The 19,594-nt window shown below is 49.2% G+C and overlaps 1 protein-coding gene across 1 annotated transcript in view; it reads left to right on the top strand.

Annotated features, from left to right (window-relative positions):
• DOCK2 (dedicator of cytokinesis 2) overlaps positions 1-19,382 on the top strand; it is a 416,930-nt gene extending 397,548 nt beyond the window's left edge. The window contains exons 45-52 of the mRNA XM_003981290.4: positions 4,227-4,403; positions 5,844-5,927; positions 12,383-12,520; positions 14,059-14,186; positions 15,036-15,207; positions 16,192-16,312; positions 17,800-17,942; positions 18,837-19,382. Coding sequence (XP_003981339.1) covers positions 4,227-4,403; positions 5,844-5,927; positions 12,383-12,520; positions 14,059-14,186; positions 15,036-15,207; positions 16,192-16,312; positions 17,800-17,942; positions 18,837-18,899 — 1,026 coding nt within the window. The 3' untranslated portion in view covers positions 18,900-19,382. The remainder of the gene's footprint in view (positions 1-4,226; positions 4,404-5,843; positions 5,928-12,382; positions 12,521-14,058; positions 14,187-15,035; positions 15,208-16,191; positions 16,313-17,799; positions 17,943-18,836) is intronic.
• The last annotated feature ends 212 nt before the right edge of the window (positions 19,383-19,594 follow it).

Below are 19,594 nucleotides of genomic sequence, written 5' to 3'. Positions count from 1 at the left end.
TTATCAAGCATATGCTAAGCTGTTCACATGCATGACCTCATTTAAACCTCTCAACAATGCCGCAAGGTAGACATTATTATTCTCCCATTTGATAGATGAGGGGACTGATGTACAGGTTATTTAAGGTTAGTGAAAGAAGTGAGATTTGACTTTCACCTCCTATATCGGATATCTCAACTGGATTCCCTCTCTCTTTCTTCCTGAGCATATCCCAAGCCCATCCCAATGATAAGCAGCACCATGGAAAGGAAGAAACTATTCATGTCCTTTACTCATGGGACACATTGGTACATGATAAGGTTTGACAGGTGTCCCAGGCACTGTATCAAGGGCTTTAAAGCGTTATCCCATTTAATCCTCACAAAACCCTGTGACATAGATACTATTACTAATCCCATTTTTGCGGTAAGGAATCAGAAACTTTCTGCTAATATGTAGCCTCTACCCATTGGCCCTGGCTGTGACCTATCCTTTGGGGGTACTCTTTTCCCTGTACCTGCTAGGCCATGGGCAAACCGTAGGAGGTCCTGCTGTGCTCTCTGCCCTCCCACCCACCCTCCACCCCCATTATGGTGTTTCTCCTCAAAGCACCCATCACCCCCTAAGAGACTACATAATTTTCCCATAGGTTTATTTTTAATATCTAGAATTTTAACTATAATAACATATTAGAATATCATCTCTACTAGAATATAAGCTCCAGGAAGAGAGGTTTTTGTCTATTTTATTCCCTACCACATCTCTGAGTGCAAAAATTAGTTTCAGGCACATAGTTGGTGCTCAAGACAATTTGTTCAGTAAATCCATCAATAGTCACTCAATTAATATGCAGAACCCCATAGTATCTGAGCTGGTTATTTATTTTATGAACTTAGGGTTGTGAATTTAGGAAAGAGCCAGCACTTTTGTTTTGCTTTGTTTATACTGGTACCTTCTGATATAAGGGTGGGAAGACCTCCAAAAAGTTTATTGCAATCAACTTATCTCTAATAGCCTCCCCTCAGTTGGGTTACCGAGAACTTCAGGATGTCTCAGACATAAAGGTTTCATGCCTGCCAAGTGAGCTCATTTTCAAAAAATTTGGTTTTGTCTTCTATGAATTTGTATCTTGGCTGTTTCTTCCATGAATTGTCAACACTATGGAACTGTTTGTATACAGCCGTGTTTTCTGATGGGATTCAAGTGTCAGTTCTGCATATTAAGGGTTCTTTACTTGTTCTTGGCCCTGAAAACATTCAGTCTTTACAAGTCACCCCAATCTGGGGATCAGAGACCCATATTCAACTCAGGCATTAACGAGCTATATGATGTTGGACAAACACTGTATTTCTGGGCTTTAGTTTTCATCACCTGCAAAATAGAGATTAAAAAACCGTGGAATTGCAGAACTGAAAGGTACTTTAGAGGTCATTTAGTCCAAGAGCTGCAAAATCAAAAGCCTTCAGAACCCAGGAAGATAATGTAAGTATGTAAAATAGTGACATCAAGACAACAGGGAGTGGCAGAGGCTGTGGCAAGCTCCCTCCAGGTGAATTAATTTTTTTAAAAATGAGAACTCACATACTGGCTAAATGATAGACTTCTCTGGGCCCAGATTGGCCTATCAGTCTCCAGTGTGCAAAGCCATTCCTGGTTTTTGTCCAGTCCCTTTATTTGCTTATAAAAACACTGAAGTCCAGAGTGGGACTTGAAGTGTCAACGTAATCAGTGGTAGGAGTGAATGATGCCTGTCTCATGCAGCTCATGGGATTCCTAAGAGGATTTAGGAGGGTGAGATGAGAGAAACGCCTTTGAAGAATATGGAATTCAGCCACTTGATTGCAAGGGATTACCATCACTTCATCTTTTGGCTGATGTTTCTCCCCCTTAAAACTGTTTCCAAAGTATTTTCTCCCTGATAATTTATTTGCCCCTCACAGCAAGTTGGGCAAGTGTTACACAACTATACTGCACTATACTGCAGAAAAGGAAACCAAGGCTTAGCTTAGAAAAGCGTCCAGTGATCCAAGAGGCCGACTGAATCCTAACAGAATTTAAGGCAAGTTTGGTAGCAGAGTGTGAGCTGTCTGTGGTGGGAGAAGCTCACCTTTGGAATCAGGAACACCCCTGTCCCTGTTTCCTCCCAGCTCTGCAGTCATCTGCCCTGGGGCAAGTGACCTGACCTGCTGACCTGCTGTGGGGGGAACAAAAGGAAAGTGCGAGAATGTTATAAGCCCAGTGTGGGCTGACACATAGGAGGCAATCAGTAAATGGAGCCGGCTCCATTATCATGATCAATGCTTTTATTCCTGTTACCAGCCCCTGACATCCAGGCCTCCCACCAAATACATAACCCCATAACTCTGCTGAGAGCTGTATATTCAGTCGTAGGTGAGAAACCCAAAGAATGTTCATTCTCATTCTCTGTTCCTGATGGTTATAATGAGGCTAAAGACTTAGGGATTCAAAAATAGCTTCAGAAATGAGGGGAAAAGCCAATCAATAGGACTTTCCATTTTTAATAACTCACCTTAAAGCCTGCGTGTTTCAGACATGCCAGGCTATTGTTGAAATCCAGGTGTGGTGCTGGGCTGAATCCAAGTGGTCCTGATAGATTTTCCTTAGAACTCGGTCTAGACCTCAGCTTTGTAAAACCCTTGTGGGGCTGGTCTGTGTGCTGCACCGAAATGAGACCCAGGGGTGCAGCTTGTGGCATATGGACTGCAGCCCCCACCAACACGAGCAGCCTTCACCTCATTTCCCTCATATGTGTGTTTGTGTGTGCGCACGAGCATGTGTGTGTGTGTGTGTGTGTGTGTGTGTGTGTGTGTCTGAATGTTGACTGTGCCAATGTGATGTGGCAGGGGGCAGAAAGAAACAGAGGTGGCATCTACCCTTTTTTGCTGCAGAGAGCAGTCATCCTCACAAAGGTTCAGAAACACGGGGGTAAGAGGCTCGGATTTCACAGATCCAAGGAAATGGTTTAAGAGGATGACCAAGAACATGGCTGTAGAGGCTGGTTCTGCCCTTCTCATATACACAGTAGTTATAACTAGCAGGTGCCCATTTTTAAAGAATTCTGCTACGAGTCAAGTGTTGTATTATCTAAAACAATCTTTGCTACTTCCCAGTGAGGCAGCGACTCATCTCACAGATGATAAAATGTAGGGTCCCTTCTTCCAAGAAGTCTTCTCCAATTCCTTGGCCCTTTTGTCCAGCCTCTACCCTGCCCTGCTGACAAGTCTTCCCTTCTGAGGACGACTGCCGGTCTCTGTCCTAACACCGACAAGACTTAATAACAACGGCTACCAGCTACTCTCTAAAGCGGGTTTTCTTATCCTCATTTTACCAAGGAGTCAACCAAGGCTCAGACAGGTTAGAAACTGGCCCAAGGTAACACAGCTCGAAAAAAAATGGCAGAGCTGAGATTTATACTCAGCTTTGCCTTGTTTAGTTCAAGGGTCCACGAACTATGGCCTGTGGGCAGGATCCCACCTGCACCTGTTTTATTGAAACAGCCAGGTTCATTCATTTACATATTGCCTGAAGCTGCTTTCTCCCTGCAAGAGAAGGGTTGTATCCTTGCAGCAGAGCCTAAAATATCCACTGCCTGACCCTTTCACAGAAAAAGTGTACAGACCCCTGTGCTTAGTTTTGTATTCCAGATCCCATCTTTTGAAAACCGCACTGTTTTGCCAGTTCCCATTTGATGGCACTCTGTTTATATGCTTTCTAAGAGGTGTTGGAAAGGGGGTTAGTTTTATCTTCTCATCTAAACTGAACCTGCCTTGGAGCAGTGACCCTTTATACAACAATCTTAGGACCTACTATGGGCCAGGCTGGGTGATCACATCACCAGGTGCTCACACAGCTAATAGCTCACACATAGTAGGCGCACAACCAATACCGGATGGGTTGAATTGGAGCGTGTTTCGCCCAGGTAATAAGAAGAGAAAACTCTCCCGAGAGCATACCCAGCTTCTGAAACCCCAGCCGGAGCTTGAGACTGCCTGCCTCTACCTCCCCGGGGAAATGCCTTTCTCACTAAGCAGAAAGTTAGCCTGTCTCTCCCCAGACAGAAGATAGCCCCTAGAGCTCACTAATTATAACAAGAGCCTGTTACAGTCCCTCAGGGAGCATTGCTTCATTTGAATTCCAACCCCGGTTGAAATCAATACCAATAATTCTATCTGTTTTTAAAGCGACCTGCTAAGGCTCTTTCTTCTTGGTGATCTCGTTTTCAACAGACCACAATTAGTCCTCTGGAGAATGCCATCGAAACCATGTCCACAGCCAATGAGAAGATCCTGATGATGATCAACCAGTACCAGAGTGACGAAAGCCTCCCCATTAACCCACTGTCCATGCTCCTGAACGGGATCGTGGACCCTGCTGTCATGGGAGGTTTCGCCAAGTACGAGAAGGTGAGGGCTGCTGTTCAGGCCCCAGTGGCGACAGAGCAGTGGCAGGAGGGCCCCCCGGGGGAAGATGTAACTGCCTGTCACTATCTTACTGTAGCTCTTCGGCAGCTTGGCAGACCTCATACGTCTTCCAGAGTTTCTACAGCCCCTCTCTCATCTCCTTTCCAGCCTCAATGCTACACTCTGCTGTGGCAGGAAGGAGTAGGGATCACACGGATCCCCTGTGCCTCTGGGCACATCCAGGCACCTCCATCGGTGAAAGGCTCTGGATCTGAGCCAGATCGCAAAAGTACAGGAGCCACAAATCAAAGTGCATGCCACTTTGTGTGAATCTCTCTCTCCCACAGATGATTAAAATGACCTCAACAAATGGAAATAAGTGAAACCCAGGATCTGTGAAAATAGAGAAAAGAGAGGAGATCAACTCCAAAATGGGAGTTATAATCTAGGTATCCAGATCATAAGGTCCCTCCAGAGATGCCTACACATTTTAGCCACCGATTTTATTTTTGAGCCTCCTGGTATCCATGGCAAAAAGGGAAATGCCAATAATTCTATGAGTCACATTTTCCACTGGGGAAAATACCAGTTTCTCAGGAGAGGGACAGAGCTTTTCCCAGCACTAAAGTAGAATAAAAAGTCCTTATTGTGCTTTTACCTAGTACAGGCATTAATAGCACAGATGGGAAAATGAATGCCTCATTCCAATATATCTCATAATGAATTCCCTATTAATCTTTTCTGTGTCCTCCACTGATATAAAACTAAGAAAACTATGCAGTAGTCTAATTCAGGGACAGTAATTGCAGTCACACAAGCAGTTCTTCTGGCCACCCTGGGATACCCCATCAGTCATCATCAGTAACCCTTTGTTTAGCCTTGAGAGGTGATAATGTATGTCTGTGTGTGTGCACACACGCAAAGGACATAAGTCTCAGAAAGAGCTGGGGGGTGGGGGTGTGGGCAAGGGCACACACAGTAAGGGAGGTGGTAAGGCCAGCTGGAGCACCACGGGTGAAATAACTCTTTGAGTTCTCTTCCCTGAGGCAATGCTCTCAAACTTGAAGCAGCATCAGAATCTCCTACGGGGCTTCTTCCTCCACATCCCCACCCACCCCACCTAGAGGTTCTGATTCAGTAGGTCTGGGTGAGACCCAAGAATTTGTACATCTGACAGATTCCCAACTGAGGCTGATGCTTCCGCTCCAGGGAGACTTGGAGAACTCCTTCCCTGGGGTTTGTGGCCCTTGCCCAATGGGTTCTGATCTGAGCCTCTAAGAAGAGGAAACAGTGTCAGTCCCTACAGGTCCCTGTCCCATCCAAATACGTGTGACCTCATGCCTGCCCCCCTCACATGGAGTCCTCTCACAGTAACAGAGACATTGGTTTTGGGGTCCACACCAAATGAACAGGAAATCCAAACTTCCTGCCTGTCCTCCCCAGGCCTTTTTCACAGAGGAGTACACGAGGGATCACCCTGAGGACCAGGAAAAACTGAGCCGCCTCAAGGACCTGATTGCATGGCAGGTAAAGTGTAGCTGGACTGGGGCGAGGTCGCCCTGCCTGCTTTCTGTCCTGTTCCGATTCCCTTACCCTCTGCTTGCTAGCTTCTGGCTGGCGTGGCCTAGGTTAACCTCTTCTCCTGTCCCTAGACTTTCAGCCTTCTTCTGAATCTACATCTCACACAAGCAGGCTTATCCTGGAACGGGGATTTGGGGCACTGCACCCTTGGGGTGCTGGGCAGCGATGCTGTGCTGCATGATGCTCACACTGCTCTATCGAATGGATGTTGAATTCAGAGGAGGTGGCTTATCCCAGTGGGACTGAAATGAAAGCCAGGACCCCCCCCACCTGGCACATGCCAATCAGATAGTAGAAGATTTGGGCCCCCCACACGTACTTCTCCTCCTGCTAAAGCTGACCCAGTTTGTGGCAGATAATGCTCAGATAGATTACCAGGTTTGGAAAATAATTGAGGCCTCTGTCTGGTGGGGTTTGGGTCAAAGAGCCTGCATTCTGCACCTCCAGAGCCAAGCCAGAAAACTTGGATGGCCCTGTCCTTCCTTCTGCCCGCTTGTCTTTGTCTCCCCTCCATCCCTTCTCTCCTGGCACCCCGCCCCCTCCCTCCATGATCTCCTTCTTTCTGTCTCTTTCTTCCTGCGCATCTGTCCCTTTTTCTCATAGATGTTTCGGCTTCTATCCCTCCTCTCTCTGTCTTTTGCCTCCCTCTGCCCCTCACATCTTACTCCTCTCTCTCCTTCCCTTCCTCTTCTCTCCCCACTTCCCTTCCTCCTCCTCCCTGCCTTTCTCCAGCTCCCTCTCCTGTGTTTTCCCTCCCTCCTTCTCTCTCCCTCCCTCTCTCCCTTTGTTTCTCTCTCCCCCTCGCTCTCACTCCCTAGAGAAGAAACAGTCCACCAGACCCCCCCCCCCCCCAGAGGCCTTCAAAGGACAAGCCTCTCCCTCTTTGCACTTCAGCCTGCTCTGCAGGGAGCACTCAGCACCCAGAACACCAGGTGGGCTCCAGAGGGCAGGAGCTGGAGGGAGGCACGGGGAGCAGGGGGCAGCTGTCTGCAGCTGCCTGTCCTCCCTCCCTCCCTTCTTGCCAGTCACCCTGCAAAGAAAAGCAAGCTATTGTGGTAGGGAGTTTTTGTTACTCTAGGGAAATCAGGGAATGAGAAGCATTGGGTGCAGCCTCTTTTCTTAAAATAAGGATTCCTAATTCAGGTCCTTCTCTGCCTCTGCCAATTTATGCAAAGAGAGGCTTTAAAAATGAAACAGCAAGTGCTGCACAGACACAGTTTCCTGAATGCATTTTGTGTGTCTGGAATTTTCTCTCCCTTCTTACCTTGTGCCACCTGTGAAACCCAGACATACCCAAGATCCCCAGCTTTCTGAGGTCATCATGGTCTTTAATACCCAAATAATGGTAGCTCCCACTCACACCGCCAACCCGGGAATCAGGAAGGCCTGGCTTTGATTAGTCCCCTTTCTCAGGTATTTCTGGGATGCCCTAGGGAGGGCCAGCATGTCACACAAATTTGTTGGGTGTTGGGTGTCACTCTCAATCCGTAACACTGCCCTGGGCCTCTCCCTGGGCAGGTCTTATCACCTGGTAATGGATCCTCCATGTTGTGCCCACCACACCCAAAGCATGAACCTCAGCCTCACAGCACAGCTAGTTCCAGGCTGTGCCTTCTAAAAACAATTCTACCAAAGTCTTGGAGCTAATGGGCAGACACTACGAAGACAGACTTCGAAAGCATTAGCTTGGGCTCTTCAGACAGCACCCCCTAGTGGCCACTTCCTCCAAAGCACAGACCCCCCCCTCCCCCCGCCCCCAGTGAACCACCATGTTACAGAGGCCCCTCCCCACTCAGTACTGCCAAGGGGCCACGTCCCTCCCTCCCAGAGTCCAGGTACCCTAACTTTGGGCACTTTACACTCAAAGATGTTGCCCTGCCAGGGTGAAAGCAGCCTTGTTAACAATACTACATACAGCGAATTAGCTCTTCCTTGTCTGTTGTGTTCATTCTGGTACCTTATATTTATTGAGATCCTACTGTGTGCCCAGCCATAGAAATAGTGCTGGACAGATCTAGGCCTGCTCCTTGCCCTCTTAGAGCTTAATTCTAAATTGGATCTTGGTTTCACAAAGCCAGATACACTTTGGATTTTCCTCAAAGTCAGAGAACTGTAGATTTCAAAAGGGAGTGTCCTTGTACCTAGTCTAGCAACACAACAAAAGCCAGAGCTTCCCAAGTACTTTTTTTGTGTTCAAGATTTCACAGGTCTCTAGACTGATTGCTTAATTTTTTCTTCTTTGTAAAGCTTTTTTCTATATTTACTGGCATGGAAAGATGTCTACAGTACATTTGTCCTTTAAATGTTTTGTGAAATATTACATATAAAAATATGCATAGCAAAAATATACAGCACAGTGATTTATCACCAAATGTATATCCATTTGACCACCATCCAGGTGAAGAAATAAAATTCTGCCAGCACCCAGAAGCCAGCTTGTGTCTATAAGCCCAGATTGTAGTCATTGCTAATCTTCCCCAAGGCTGACCACTACCCAGCTTTTGAAGTAAACATTTCCTTGCTTTTTAAAAAATAGTTTTCGGGGAGCCTGGCTGGCTCAGTTGGCTGAGCATCCGATTTTGCCTTAGGTCATGATCTCATGGTTTGTGAGTTCAAGCCGGGCATCGGGCTTCCTGCTGTTGGCACAGAGCCCTCTTCAAATCCTCTGTCACCTCTCTCTGCCCCTTCCCCGCTCCCACTTGCTCGCTCTCTCTCTCAAAAATAAATAAAACATTACATAAATAAATAAATAAATAAATAAATAAATAAATAAATAAACAAGACATTATTATTATTATTAAATAATAATAAAATAAAAAATAGTTTTCATCACCCAAGCACTCATTCCTAAACACTAGAGTTTACTTTTGCCGATTTTTGGCCTATAATATAAATGGAATCACACAGTATGCATTCTTTTGGGTCTAACTTATTTGCTAAATGTTATGCTTGAAAAATTCATTCATCTTGTTGTATATAGCTATGATTCATTCATTTTCATTTATTTATTTATTTGCTTATTTATTTAAAAAATTTTATATTTATTTTTGAGAGACAGAGAAAGACAGAGCCTAAGCAGGAGAGGGGCAGAGAGAGGGGGAGACACAGAATCCAAATCAGGCTCCAGGCTCTGAGCTGTCAGCACAGAGCCCGACGCGGGGCTCGAACCCACAAACCATGGGATCATGACCTGAGCCAAAGTCGGATGCTTAACTGACTGAGCCACGCAGGCACCCCTTATTTATTTATTTATTTATTTATTTATTTATTTATTTATTTTAGAGATAGAGAGTGCAAGCAGGGGAGAGGGGCAGAGGGAGAGAGAGAGAATCCCAAGCAGGCTCCGTGCTCAGCATGGAGCCCGACATGGGGCCAATCCCATGACCCTGGAATCACGACCTGAACTGAAATCAAGAGTCGGACACTCAACTGACTGAGCCACCCAGACACCCCTCATTTTCACTGATGTGTAATAGTCTGTACAGCTGGATGATGTAACTATATCAAAATGTATTTATTTTTCAACTGATGGAGATTTAGGTTGATTGTAATTTGGGGCTATTACAAGGAATGAGCATCTTTATATGTGTCTTTTGGGCACACATATGCATAAATTCTGTTGGGTGTGTGCCTAGGCATTGAGTCGCTTATAGTATATGAGAATATGTAGCTCTGGCAAATGCAGCCAAGCTTCTATCAGCATAGGTTGGTTTTGCCTGTTCTTGAACTTTATATAAATGGTATTGCACAGTATGTACTACTGTGAGTCTGGCTTCTTTTGCTCAACACAGCACCTTTGACGTTCATCCAGGTTGTTACAAATATCAGAAGTTTGTGGTTTTTGTTTCCCTCATCCACTGAATGAATATACAACATAGTGAATAATATGCCAATTTATTTATCCATTCTCTTGTTGGTGGACATTTGGGTTGCTTTCCAGTTTTGTGTAGTATGAATAAAGTTGCAAAGAACATTCTAGTTCGTGTCTTTTGGTGCACATAAGTACTCACTTCCCTCAGCATATATCTGGTACTAGAATTTCCAGGTCAGGCATCTTTCGCCTTCCTGGATACCAAGAAACAGTTTTCCGAAGAACCAGCTTTGGCTTCGTCAGTTCTCTCTGCTGTAAGTTTGTTTCCTTTGTCATTCAGGCCTACTCTCACTTTTATTAATGTGTTTCCTTCTACTCTTGTTGGGTTTAATTTGCTGTTCTTTTACTAATATTTTGGGATGGATGCCTAGATCATTGATTTTGTTGTCCTTCTTAATAGGTAAAACTAAAGCTATAAATTTACCTTCATTTTTATATATTATTAGTTTTTATATGTGGTATTTCTATTATCATTCTTTTTTTTTTTAATTTTTTTTTTCAACGTTTATTTATTTTTGGGACAGAGAGAGACAGAGCATGAACGGGGGAGGGGCAGAGAGAGAGGGAGACACAGAATCGGAAACAGGCTCCAGGCTCTGAGCCATCAGCCCAGAGCCTGACACAGGGCTCGACCTCCCAGACCGCGAGATCGTGACCTGGCTGAAGTCGGACGCTTAACCGACTGCGCCACCCAGGCACCCCTCATTCTTCTTTTCTTAACAAAATATTTCTTATTTCATGGATGGAGGATCTCTTCTGTTTCTACATACTTAGTAAACTTTGTAAAATAATGTTTCTTAGGCCCTCTTCACCCTCCCTGTTTTCTTCAAGTTCGTTCATTTCTTCCTCCCTTCCTCCCCTCCTTTTTTTCATTCCTTCCTTTTTGTTTTCTTTCCTGTCTGTTGGTTCGGATCTCGGTCTTTCATATTAGAGAGTTTCCTTCAATGTCTGGTGATCTTCATAGTTGGGACCGCAGCACTAAAGAGCTAAGTGAAGCCTTGGGTACATGGATGATGCCTTTGTCAACTGGATGGCATCATTCTATAGTAACTGAGCAGTCCACAAATGTCTGTATAACGGGCCATTCACTTTCTCCAGGGAGAACTCTCTCAAACATAGGAGAGATCATCCTGGCGACTATGCTGCTGGAGTTTGTGAGTTGGAGTAAAGGTCTGACTACCAGCGTGCCGACTTCCCTTCCACCCCCTGCTTTCAGTCTGGCTCGTCATCCCTGACTTCTGTTGTGCCTGGTACCCTTGAGCCCAGCACTCCTTGTCCTAATCGTTCTGAAGGAAAAGCCCCTTCTTCTTGGGGAAATGAGAAAACGGCACTTGGCTACAGGGTGAAGTGGTGAGGACCTGGAGACCTGACTGCTGCTGTCACAGAATCTCAATCTATCCCTCTGTGTTCGGCTCCTCGAGTCACCCTAACTTTTCCGGGGTACCTGGTGCCTCCGATGCCTAAGCTTCTCCTGGGTTTCTAGAGGCAGGTTGGCCTCTTGTTGTCACTCTCCCTCCACTGCTCTGGAAGGCGAGCTGCCATCCTCCATCCACTGGCCATGTTGTAGGTCAGATCAGATTCCAGTAACTCCTTCATCTTGTCCTTTCAAGGGTGCCTCCCGGAGAAGGAGGCAGAATGTCTTTATGTCGCCATCATGGACACCTACTCGTTGTTTAATCCCCACAACGCGCCTGGGAAGTAGGAATGATTTTCAACTCCTTGGATCATGGAAATGTTAATTGCTTTTCTTCAAAATAATCTATATTCCACGTCTTTGCAGCCTTAGTTATGTCTCCCAGGACCACACTGCTAACTTTCCCAGCTGTTTCTTCTAGTAGTGGCCACCATGGCTCAGCTACTCCTCCTTCTAACTGCCATTTAGACAGCATCCCATTGACCTCTTTTGTTGATGAATGAGTTTAACTCCCTCACATCTGCCACCTCGTCCTCCCCCATCTTCCCCAGGATTTTGCATCACTTTTTAAAAATTCCCTATTGGCTGGTACCTTAGGACATCAGCACTTCCGAATCTTTCTTCAGCAGCCACGTAGCTATAATGGGACCTCCGTGTTCTAAGATGAGGCTGTGTCACTCCTCTTCCTTTCAGCTCTCCTTATCTTCTATCTTCCAGCTTCTGACGCTCATATTTCCCTTTTCCATTGCCCAGAGCTTCCTGGGCAAGGTTTTACATCAGAGCCTCAGAGCTTCCTCCCTGCTGGCCCCACACTCTGCCCCTTAGTAGATTCATAAGGGGGAGACATGCCTAAACATACAGCCTCTAATGGGGTTCCAACCCTGTTAGGGGCAAGGGCAGTTTGAGGTCTTTCTTCCCTCCCAGAGCAACCCCAGCGTAACCCCAGATACCCTACGTCCCAGGGCTGGTGACCCTGTGTGAAGGTCTCAGAGACGCTAGTGCCCTCCACGAGTTCTGAGCAGGCTGATTTGCCTTCAGCCACCTTCATATGGTCCAGGTCCCAGGCTGCAGCCAGGGACCAGCCTGTGTCTCACCATGTACCGCCTTTCCCTCTAGATCCCTTTCCTGGGAGCTGGGATCAAAATCCATGAGAAAAGAGTGTCAGAGAATCTGCGGCCTTTCCATGACCGGATGGAAGAATGCTTCAAGAACCTGAAATTGAAGGTGGAGAAGGAGTATGGTGTCCGAGAAATGGTACGGGTGGTCCCTGTGGCTGGGAGGGGTGAGGAGAGGGATGTGGGGAGCCATGGGGATTGCGGCTGGCAGGGACCCAGCAAGGAACCTGATCCAGGGGAGCCTTCCTGTAACCTTGGTCCCTCACAGTCACCCCCAGGTAAACGTCAGGTTCAAAGTGAGCCCTTAGCACTGAGGGGCTATGCTAAGAATAGAAGTCACACTGCCTGCGGAGGCACCTAGGGTGTGCCCAGTTTGATGTCAGCACATGACACTACTCGTTTAATCCCCACAATGCGCCTGGGAAGTAGGAATGATTCTCAACTCCTTGCATCTCTCTTGGAGGTTCAGAAGTGTTAAGTAACTCGCCAAAGGCTACCTAGCAGGTGAGAATTTTCACCAGGCTCTGTTGGCCTCCAAAGCCAGTGCTTTTGGGCCACTAATAAGCTCTGTGACATAAAGCTGCCAATGGCCTGGTGCTCATAGGGACATCTCGATCCTCCTCCCCCAGAAAGTAGAGTCCTAGAACTTCAAGGCTGTGGGGTCCCTTAGAGGCCATGGGGTCAACCCTCGGATTTTATAGATAAGAAAACTGAGGACCGGAGGGGGAAGTGAGCTGCTCAAAGAGCATAGAGGTAAGTCTGGGTCTCTTGTCTGTTGGCCCAGGAGCTTCTCAGGAAACAGGTTGTGTCCTTCAACAATGACAGGACAGTGCAGTGCAATCTGATGTCCCCTACTCAGAGTCAGGTCACACCTCACAGGTTAAGGACAACTTCCTCCACAAAAGCCCCTTACTTCTGACACCAGGGTTCCCAGGCCACCTGCACTTCTGACCGACTGGCTACCAATTTGGGGGCTCCCTCTATCTTTTCAGGTGCGCAGAATTTCACAGAATTCAAGAAAGCACTATGCTTATGATTACAGTTTTACTATAAAGAATACAAATTAGGACCAACTAAATGAAGAGATGTGAGGGGTGAGGTCTGGGAGGGTCCCAAACACACAGCTTGCATGCCCTCAGAATGCATCACCCTTCCTACCCTCCCAGCACACGGATGTGTGATTACCTACCAGGAAACTCACCTTAGCCTAAACATTGAAAGCTTTTATTATTACGTAGTCATGATGGGGTGACTCATTGGCCACATGACGGAAATCAGTCTCTAGCCCCTTCCCCTCCCTAGGGTTGAACTTCCATCACCTGGTTCAAAGCTGCCCCCCACCACCCCACCCTATAGCCGCATGGTTGGTCTCTCTGGCCTGGCCTTCAGCCTGAGTCTGCTCATCAAGGGGCCACCACAAGGAACGATGACACTCCTGTCACTGGGACAAATTGCAAGGGTTAAGAGGTCACCTCCCAGGAACCAGGAATGAAGGCCAGCCAAATTCTTTTCCAAAACAACCACCACCTAGCTTCAGCCAGCCAGGAGTTTTTGTCCTGATGCCCTGCTCTGCCTTGCAGTCCTGCCCTGCTCAGGTGCAGGAGGCAGAAGCCACATTACCTGGCCCATCCAGCCCGAGGGCCTGACTGCTGACCACCCCGTTCTCCCCACCCGCAGCCCGACTTTGAGGACAGGCGAGTGGGCCGCCCACGGTCCATGCTGCGCTCCTACAGGCAGATGTCCATCATCTCCATGGCGTCCATGAACTCTGACTGCAGCACCCCCAGCAAGACCGCCTCTGAGAGGTCAGTCTCTGCCCCAGGAGCCCCCTGCACTCCTGCCCCCTCAACCCCCAACAATACCTGCGACTTCTCCCTCTGTCCCAGAGGCCACCTTTCTATCTCCTCCCAACCCTTCTTTTTAAAGAAGTCACTAAAACCCTCATAACCACCCTGTGCAGCTGCTGTCGTTGGTGCCGTTGATAGGGGGTCATTCAAGGCCTGAGAGGCAAGACCGCTCTTCCTGGGTCCCCAGCAGGATTCACCTGCGGCTGGTGTTCTCCCAGCTCAGCAATCTGTGCCACCAGAGCCCCTCACAGGTCCTACTTCAGTTGGGCATCTCCTCACCTCTGCCAGGGCTGTGTCCCTGCAAGTCCCTACCGTGGAGCTGATCTCCCTGCACCCATCCATCCCTCTGCAGCCGGGGGGAGGTGCTCCCTCACCCCAAGAAAAGCCTCTCCCCTTCCGCCGTCCTAGAGCCTCATCCCCACCCAGCCCAAACTCCACTACTCTAAGGACATGAGAACGTGAGCCGAGTACTCCGCATGCAATAACGGCTCAGGGAGGCTGAGTGATTTGCCCAAAGGCATTCAGTAAAGGGTGGCAGTGCTGGATTTGGATCCAGACCCACACCTTAACTGGGTATCTCTCCTCACCACCAGTCTCCCTGGCTTGCGGCTCACCTCCTTCAGTTTCGTTTTACTCTGCATTCTGAGTGTTTGCAAATTAAGCAAGCAGCTCCCCAAACTCTGTCGGGTTAGCTGAGCTACTCCTTGCCCCCGCAGTGACAACCCAGCCAGCCTGGGTCCCTGCAAGGCAGTTCCGCTGAACCTCGCTCTCACTGCAATTTCTACCGCTGTCCCTCCCGTTCTCCAGCTTTGACCTGGAGGTGGCACCTCCAAAGACTCCAAGAGCAGAGCCGGCGGAGCCGATCTCTGTGGGGAGCACTCTGCCGGAAGTCAAGCTGCGGAGGTCCAAGAAGAGGGCCAAGAGGAGCAGCGTGGTGTTTGCGGATGAGAAGGCAGCAGCTGAGTCGGACCTGAAGCGGGTGAGCGGCACTGGCAGGTCGCCTCTAGCCCCGTTAGCCCATCTCTGCTGCACAGCAGCCGTACTCTCTGGGGGCCCCAGATGAGGTCCCATTCAGGCCTCACGTCTGCAGTGAGGTGGGTGATGCAGAGGCCGTATCTGAGGAGCAGGGAGGTCAAGTTCTGTGGGTACCCACACAGCCTGACATGACAGAGCCGGGATTTGAACCCACGCCAGTAGACTCCAGCCCGTGCATGTCTTTCCCACCACTGTGCAGGGCTTTGTGAGACAGGACAGAAGCTGTCCTCCCAGTGCTGGGCAAGGGGTTTCTTCATGTCCACCCCCTGTCGCCAACCCCAGGGCCATTCCAACCACTGAGGTCTCAGACCCTCCTAGGCTCCTCCAGTGAGCCAGAAGCCCAGCTGGGGACACAGAGAGGGACTCACTGCCCTGACTCTGAGTTTTTGTCTTATAACAATTTGATAATGAAACTTGGTGTCATTGGGTCCAAATCTTAGTTTCGCCCCCTAAAAGAGAGGTTGTTGAAGGCATTGTTGGATCCTAGGAAAGGGAGAGGGGTTAACTGTACTGGCAAGGGAGGGGTGGCAGCTGAAAGGGCAAAGGGCCGACTGAGATGCCTCCCAGGAAAGAGAAGACCCTCCGCAAACTTCCCAGTAGACCCCAGACGCTACTCTTGCCAGGGGAGAAGACTAGAAATAAGTATTCTGTGTTTTACAATTCTAGAGGGTATCATTCACATGATAGTCTAAATGAATGCCTCAATGCCTCCCCAACCCCTGGAGTTGTATAGTGTGCAACCTGTGCAACCATACTTGGCAGGCTGGCATGGAGTGATAGATAACAGAATAAATCACCTTACAGCTGGGTCCACAGAAGCCTTGCCAAGCCCTTGTTACTGACTTTTCAAGGCACAGAGCTGCCTAATGCTAACCCTCTGTGGTGTGTGTGTGTGTGTGTGTGTGTGTGTGTGTGTGTACTTATTCAGCTTTCCAGGAAGCACGAGTTCATGAGTGACACCAACCTCTCGGAGCATGCAGCCATTCCCCCCAGGTCATCCATCCTCTCTCAGATGAGTTTCGCCAGTCAGTCCATGCCCACCATCCCAGGTATGCACCCTGCCACCACCAGCGCCTGAAGGTACAGAGATGGTGGGGCCACCAGCCTGGGGGTGGAGGATGGGCAGAGACTGGATCTACACAGCAAAGGGGCCAGGCATCCTGTGGGCAAGAGGCTCTGCTCAGAGGCCCCCTGTCCTCTGAGCTTGCACCACACCCACCCGCTCCATAGGGGAAGCGGCCCTGCAAGCTGCACCTGGGGCTGGAGTGAAGGCCTGTTGCCACTCCGGTCCTCGGGACTCACCGGGACTCCATTCTCACACTGAGTGGCCCTGCACTCTCAGTTAGCTAGGCCTCCCCACAGGCCAGAAGCCCCGTGTTTCCTTTTTTGACCTGGGGCCCTATTTTAGGAACTTGCAGAAACTTCCAGCACATCTTATAGAGGTCGAGTGTCTAATGCATAATTGCCACCTACATCCCCCAGCATGCACTCGTCGTCCAGGGAGGAGGTTAGCAGCACACGGATGACCGTTCCTAGTTGGCAGAAGGCGAAGCCACAGCCATGATGGGGTGGGCACACCTGGGGTCGCTGCATCTGACATGCAGCTGTCTCAAGGGTCAGCCACTCTGGGCCAGGCTCCCTGTGCCAAGGGCCAGGGCAGAGAGGAGCAAGACACAAGCACTGCCCTGTGGAACTCAGCAGGCAGATCTCAGCAAAGATGCCTGCTATTTCTCAAGTGCTGCCCAGCACTAGGCCCTCCCTGTGCTAAATTCTTCATCTTTTATTTATGCCTCAACACATACCTATGATGGAGATAATGTCATCAGCCCCATTGTGTGGATGAGGAAACTGAGGCACGGAGAATGTCAGCAGCTAGGAAGTGGCGGAGGCTGAGTGTAGACCAGGCCCTCTGTCCCTGGAACCATGCCCTTAACCCCCGCCCAGCCACACAAGGCAGGACGGCCCCCTAACTCTGTTTGGCTGGACACAGAGCCATTCCACCGTCGCCTTCTCACAGCACCTCAATACCCTGGAGGCTGGTGCCCTTGTCCCCATTTTGCTGACATCAAAACCGAGGGGCAAGAGGTAGCTGATTTGTCAGGTCTGTGCATCCCCAAGCTGGGAGCTGGAACCACCAGTTCTGTCTACCAGCCCCTGCCTTGGAGAAAAAGGAAAAAAGCTCATATTGTCTCCCCACCTTGGGGCCAAAGGCCACGTCCCCTGAGGAAATCAGGACCCCAGTGGCCAAGGGGCCTTCACCTCCCCACACTGTGTTTCCAGCACAGAAGCCCTGGCAAGGATCAGGCCAGGTGGCAGGCCCCTGTCTGTGGGGTTGGCAAGCCTCGCCAAGAGGACAGCTTCAACAGGCCCCCTCAGGGCAGCAAGCAGGCCTCCCGCCTCCTGCCTGGCGCCGTGATGTGTCCTCCCAGGACTCTGTCCCACAGCCTGTGTCCTCTCCGCCTCGCCAACATCACCCTCTTGGGCACCGCCTCTCCTCCACCCACCCACTCACCCCCACTCTCCACTCTCCTTCCAGCCCTCACGCTCTCTGTGGCGGGCGTACCTGGGATGGATGATGCCAACGCGTCCCCCCGCCTCAGCCAGACCTTCTTCCCTCTCTCAGAGGGTGACAAGAAGACGCTCAAACGGAAGAAAGTAAATCAGTTCTTCAAGGCGATGGTGAGGACCCAGATGGCTGGAAAGACAAGGGTATATGGGGAGAGATAAAGGAAGAAAGCAACACAGAAAGAGGAGAAAATGGGGGGTGGGAATGGAGGCACGTATATGTGTGCACACACGTGTGATCCCTCCCAGGGAGGCATGGTCAGGGCCCACAGGGCTTGGGACAGAAATGCCAGAATGCATTTCTGCCAGAAATGCCCCCGCTGCAGTTCTCTTGGGCCCTGGTCTCAGAGCAGGACTGATCCCAGCTGGGCTGCAGGAACGTCCCAAGGGGATAAGCAGGGCCCCTGGGACCTCCTTTCCCCAAACCGCCCTCTGGTAATACGCCTGTCAGAGCCACAACAGCTGGCTATCTTTGGAACCTGAAAGTGCTTTTTAATTTTTTTTTCCTTTGAAGAGCTTTCCTATTCAACTTATATTACAAACTCCTACTAATTAAAAGTTAGTTTCCAAGGCCTGACTTTTCAAGTCCCATCTCCTGTTGTTACTTGTCAGTCTTCACTCGAGATAAAAAAAGTACCGTTGACACTTCTGATCCTCAAGATGATATAAACCCGATTTCTGCTACTATAATAATCCCAAGTTTACTGTGAGCATGCAGTGAGTCAGGTACCACGCTAAGCACTTTGCAGACATGGTCCAATCTGACCTTCCACCATCCCTGTGAGGATTTCACATGGCTCACAGAGTTAGGTGAGCGACTGGCCCAAGTAAGTGCATGAAGCAGCCAAGTCTGTGCGCTAACCACTGTGGGGTTCTGCCTGTCTGGCCACATTCAAGGTCACGGCCCCTCATACTCCATGGGCTTTGGGCAGGGATCCTTGTGAGCCCCACTTTGGTGCTCATGAGAATCCCATCCTGGGATGGTGTTTGTTTTCTTCTCCCACAAAGCTGGCCAGCAAACCTCCTGAAGAAGGCAAACAGATCCCTGACTTCCTGTCCTCTGACCTGTGAGATGCTGCTGACCAGGGCCACACATGGGGAGCCAGGGAGAGAAGTTTCCAGAGGAAGAGAGACACGGTGGGACGCTGATGCCTCACACAGCGGGGAGACCTCCTACCAGTCGCCCTCACTCAGGAAGCAAGGGCTGATCTGGCCCCCTGCGACCCAAGCGGTGGGTGAGGATGCTGCGGCCTGGATTGTGGGCTGTGGTCACAAGGAGCGAGCAAGGACACTTTCTCCCACTGTGCTCTCCCCAATATCCTCGGCGCATCTTTTCATAACCCAGTTTCTTAGGTATAAGGAGCTGTGTTTTTATTTCATTTTCAAAGTCCTAGCACTTAACAGAAAAGCCTTTTAAATATTCTTTTATTTTATTTTTGGATGATAGTTTTGTACTTTACATTTTTTAATACAACCAACCAGTGTTTTTCCTAGCTGATCATCTCTGAAGCGTTGCTGTTTCTCACTGACAATAAAAATGGTTTCATGACGCCAGTTCGCCGTGTTGCGTAATTCGTCAGCTGCATCTCTGAGGCCTGGAGAGGGTGAGGATGGCAGGCCACCCAGGGCCTGCGGTGACGTTAAGGGGCCTGGCTCCAGACTGTCTTAGTGCCGGATTTGCCCGCCTCATTCATGCCACCCCAAGAAATATTCTCCATGAATGTTGGGTGTAGGGGTGCCAGAAAAGTCTGCCACAATCTTCCTCA

This window comes from Felis catus, chromosome A1 (assembly GCF_018350175.1).
Source record: "Felis catus isolate Fca126 chromosome A1, F.catus_Fca126_mat1.0, whole genome shotgun sequence".
In the NCBI taxonomy this organism is placed as follows: domain Eukaryota; kingdom Metazoa; phylum Chordata; class Mammalia; order Carnivora; family Felidae; genus Felis; species Felis catus.
This window is presented reverse-complemented; position numbering and strand designations above follow the sequence as displayed.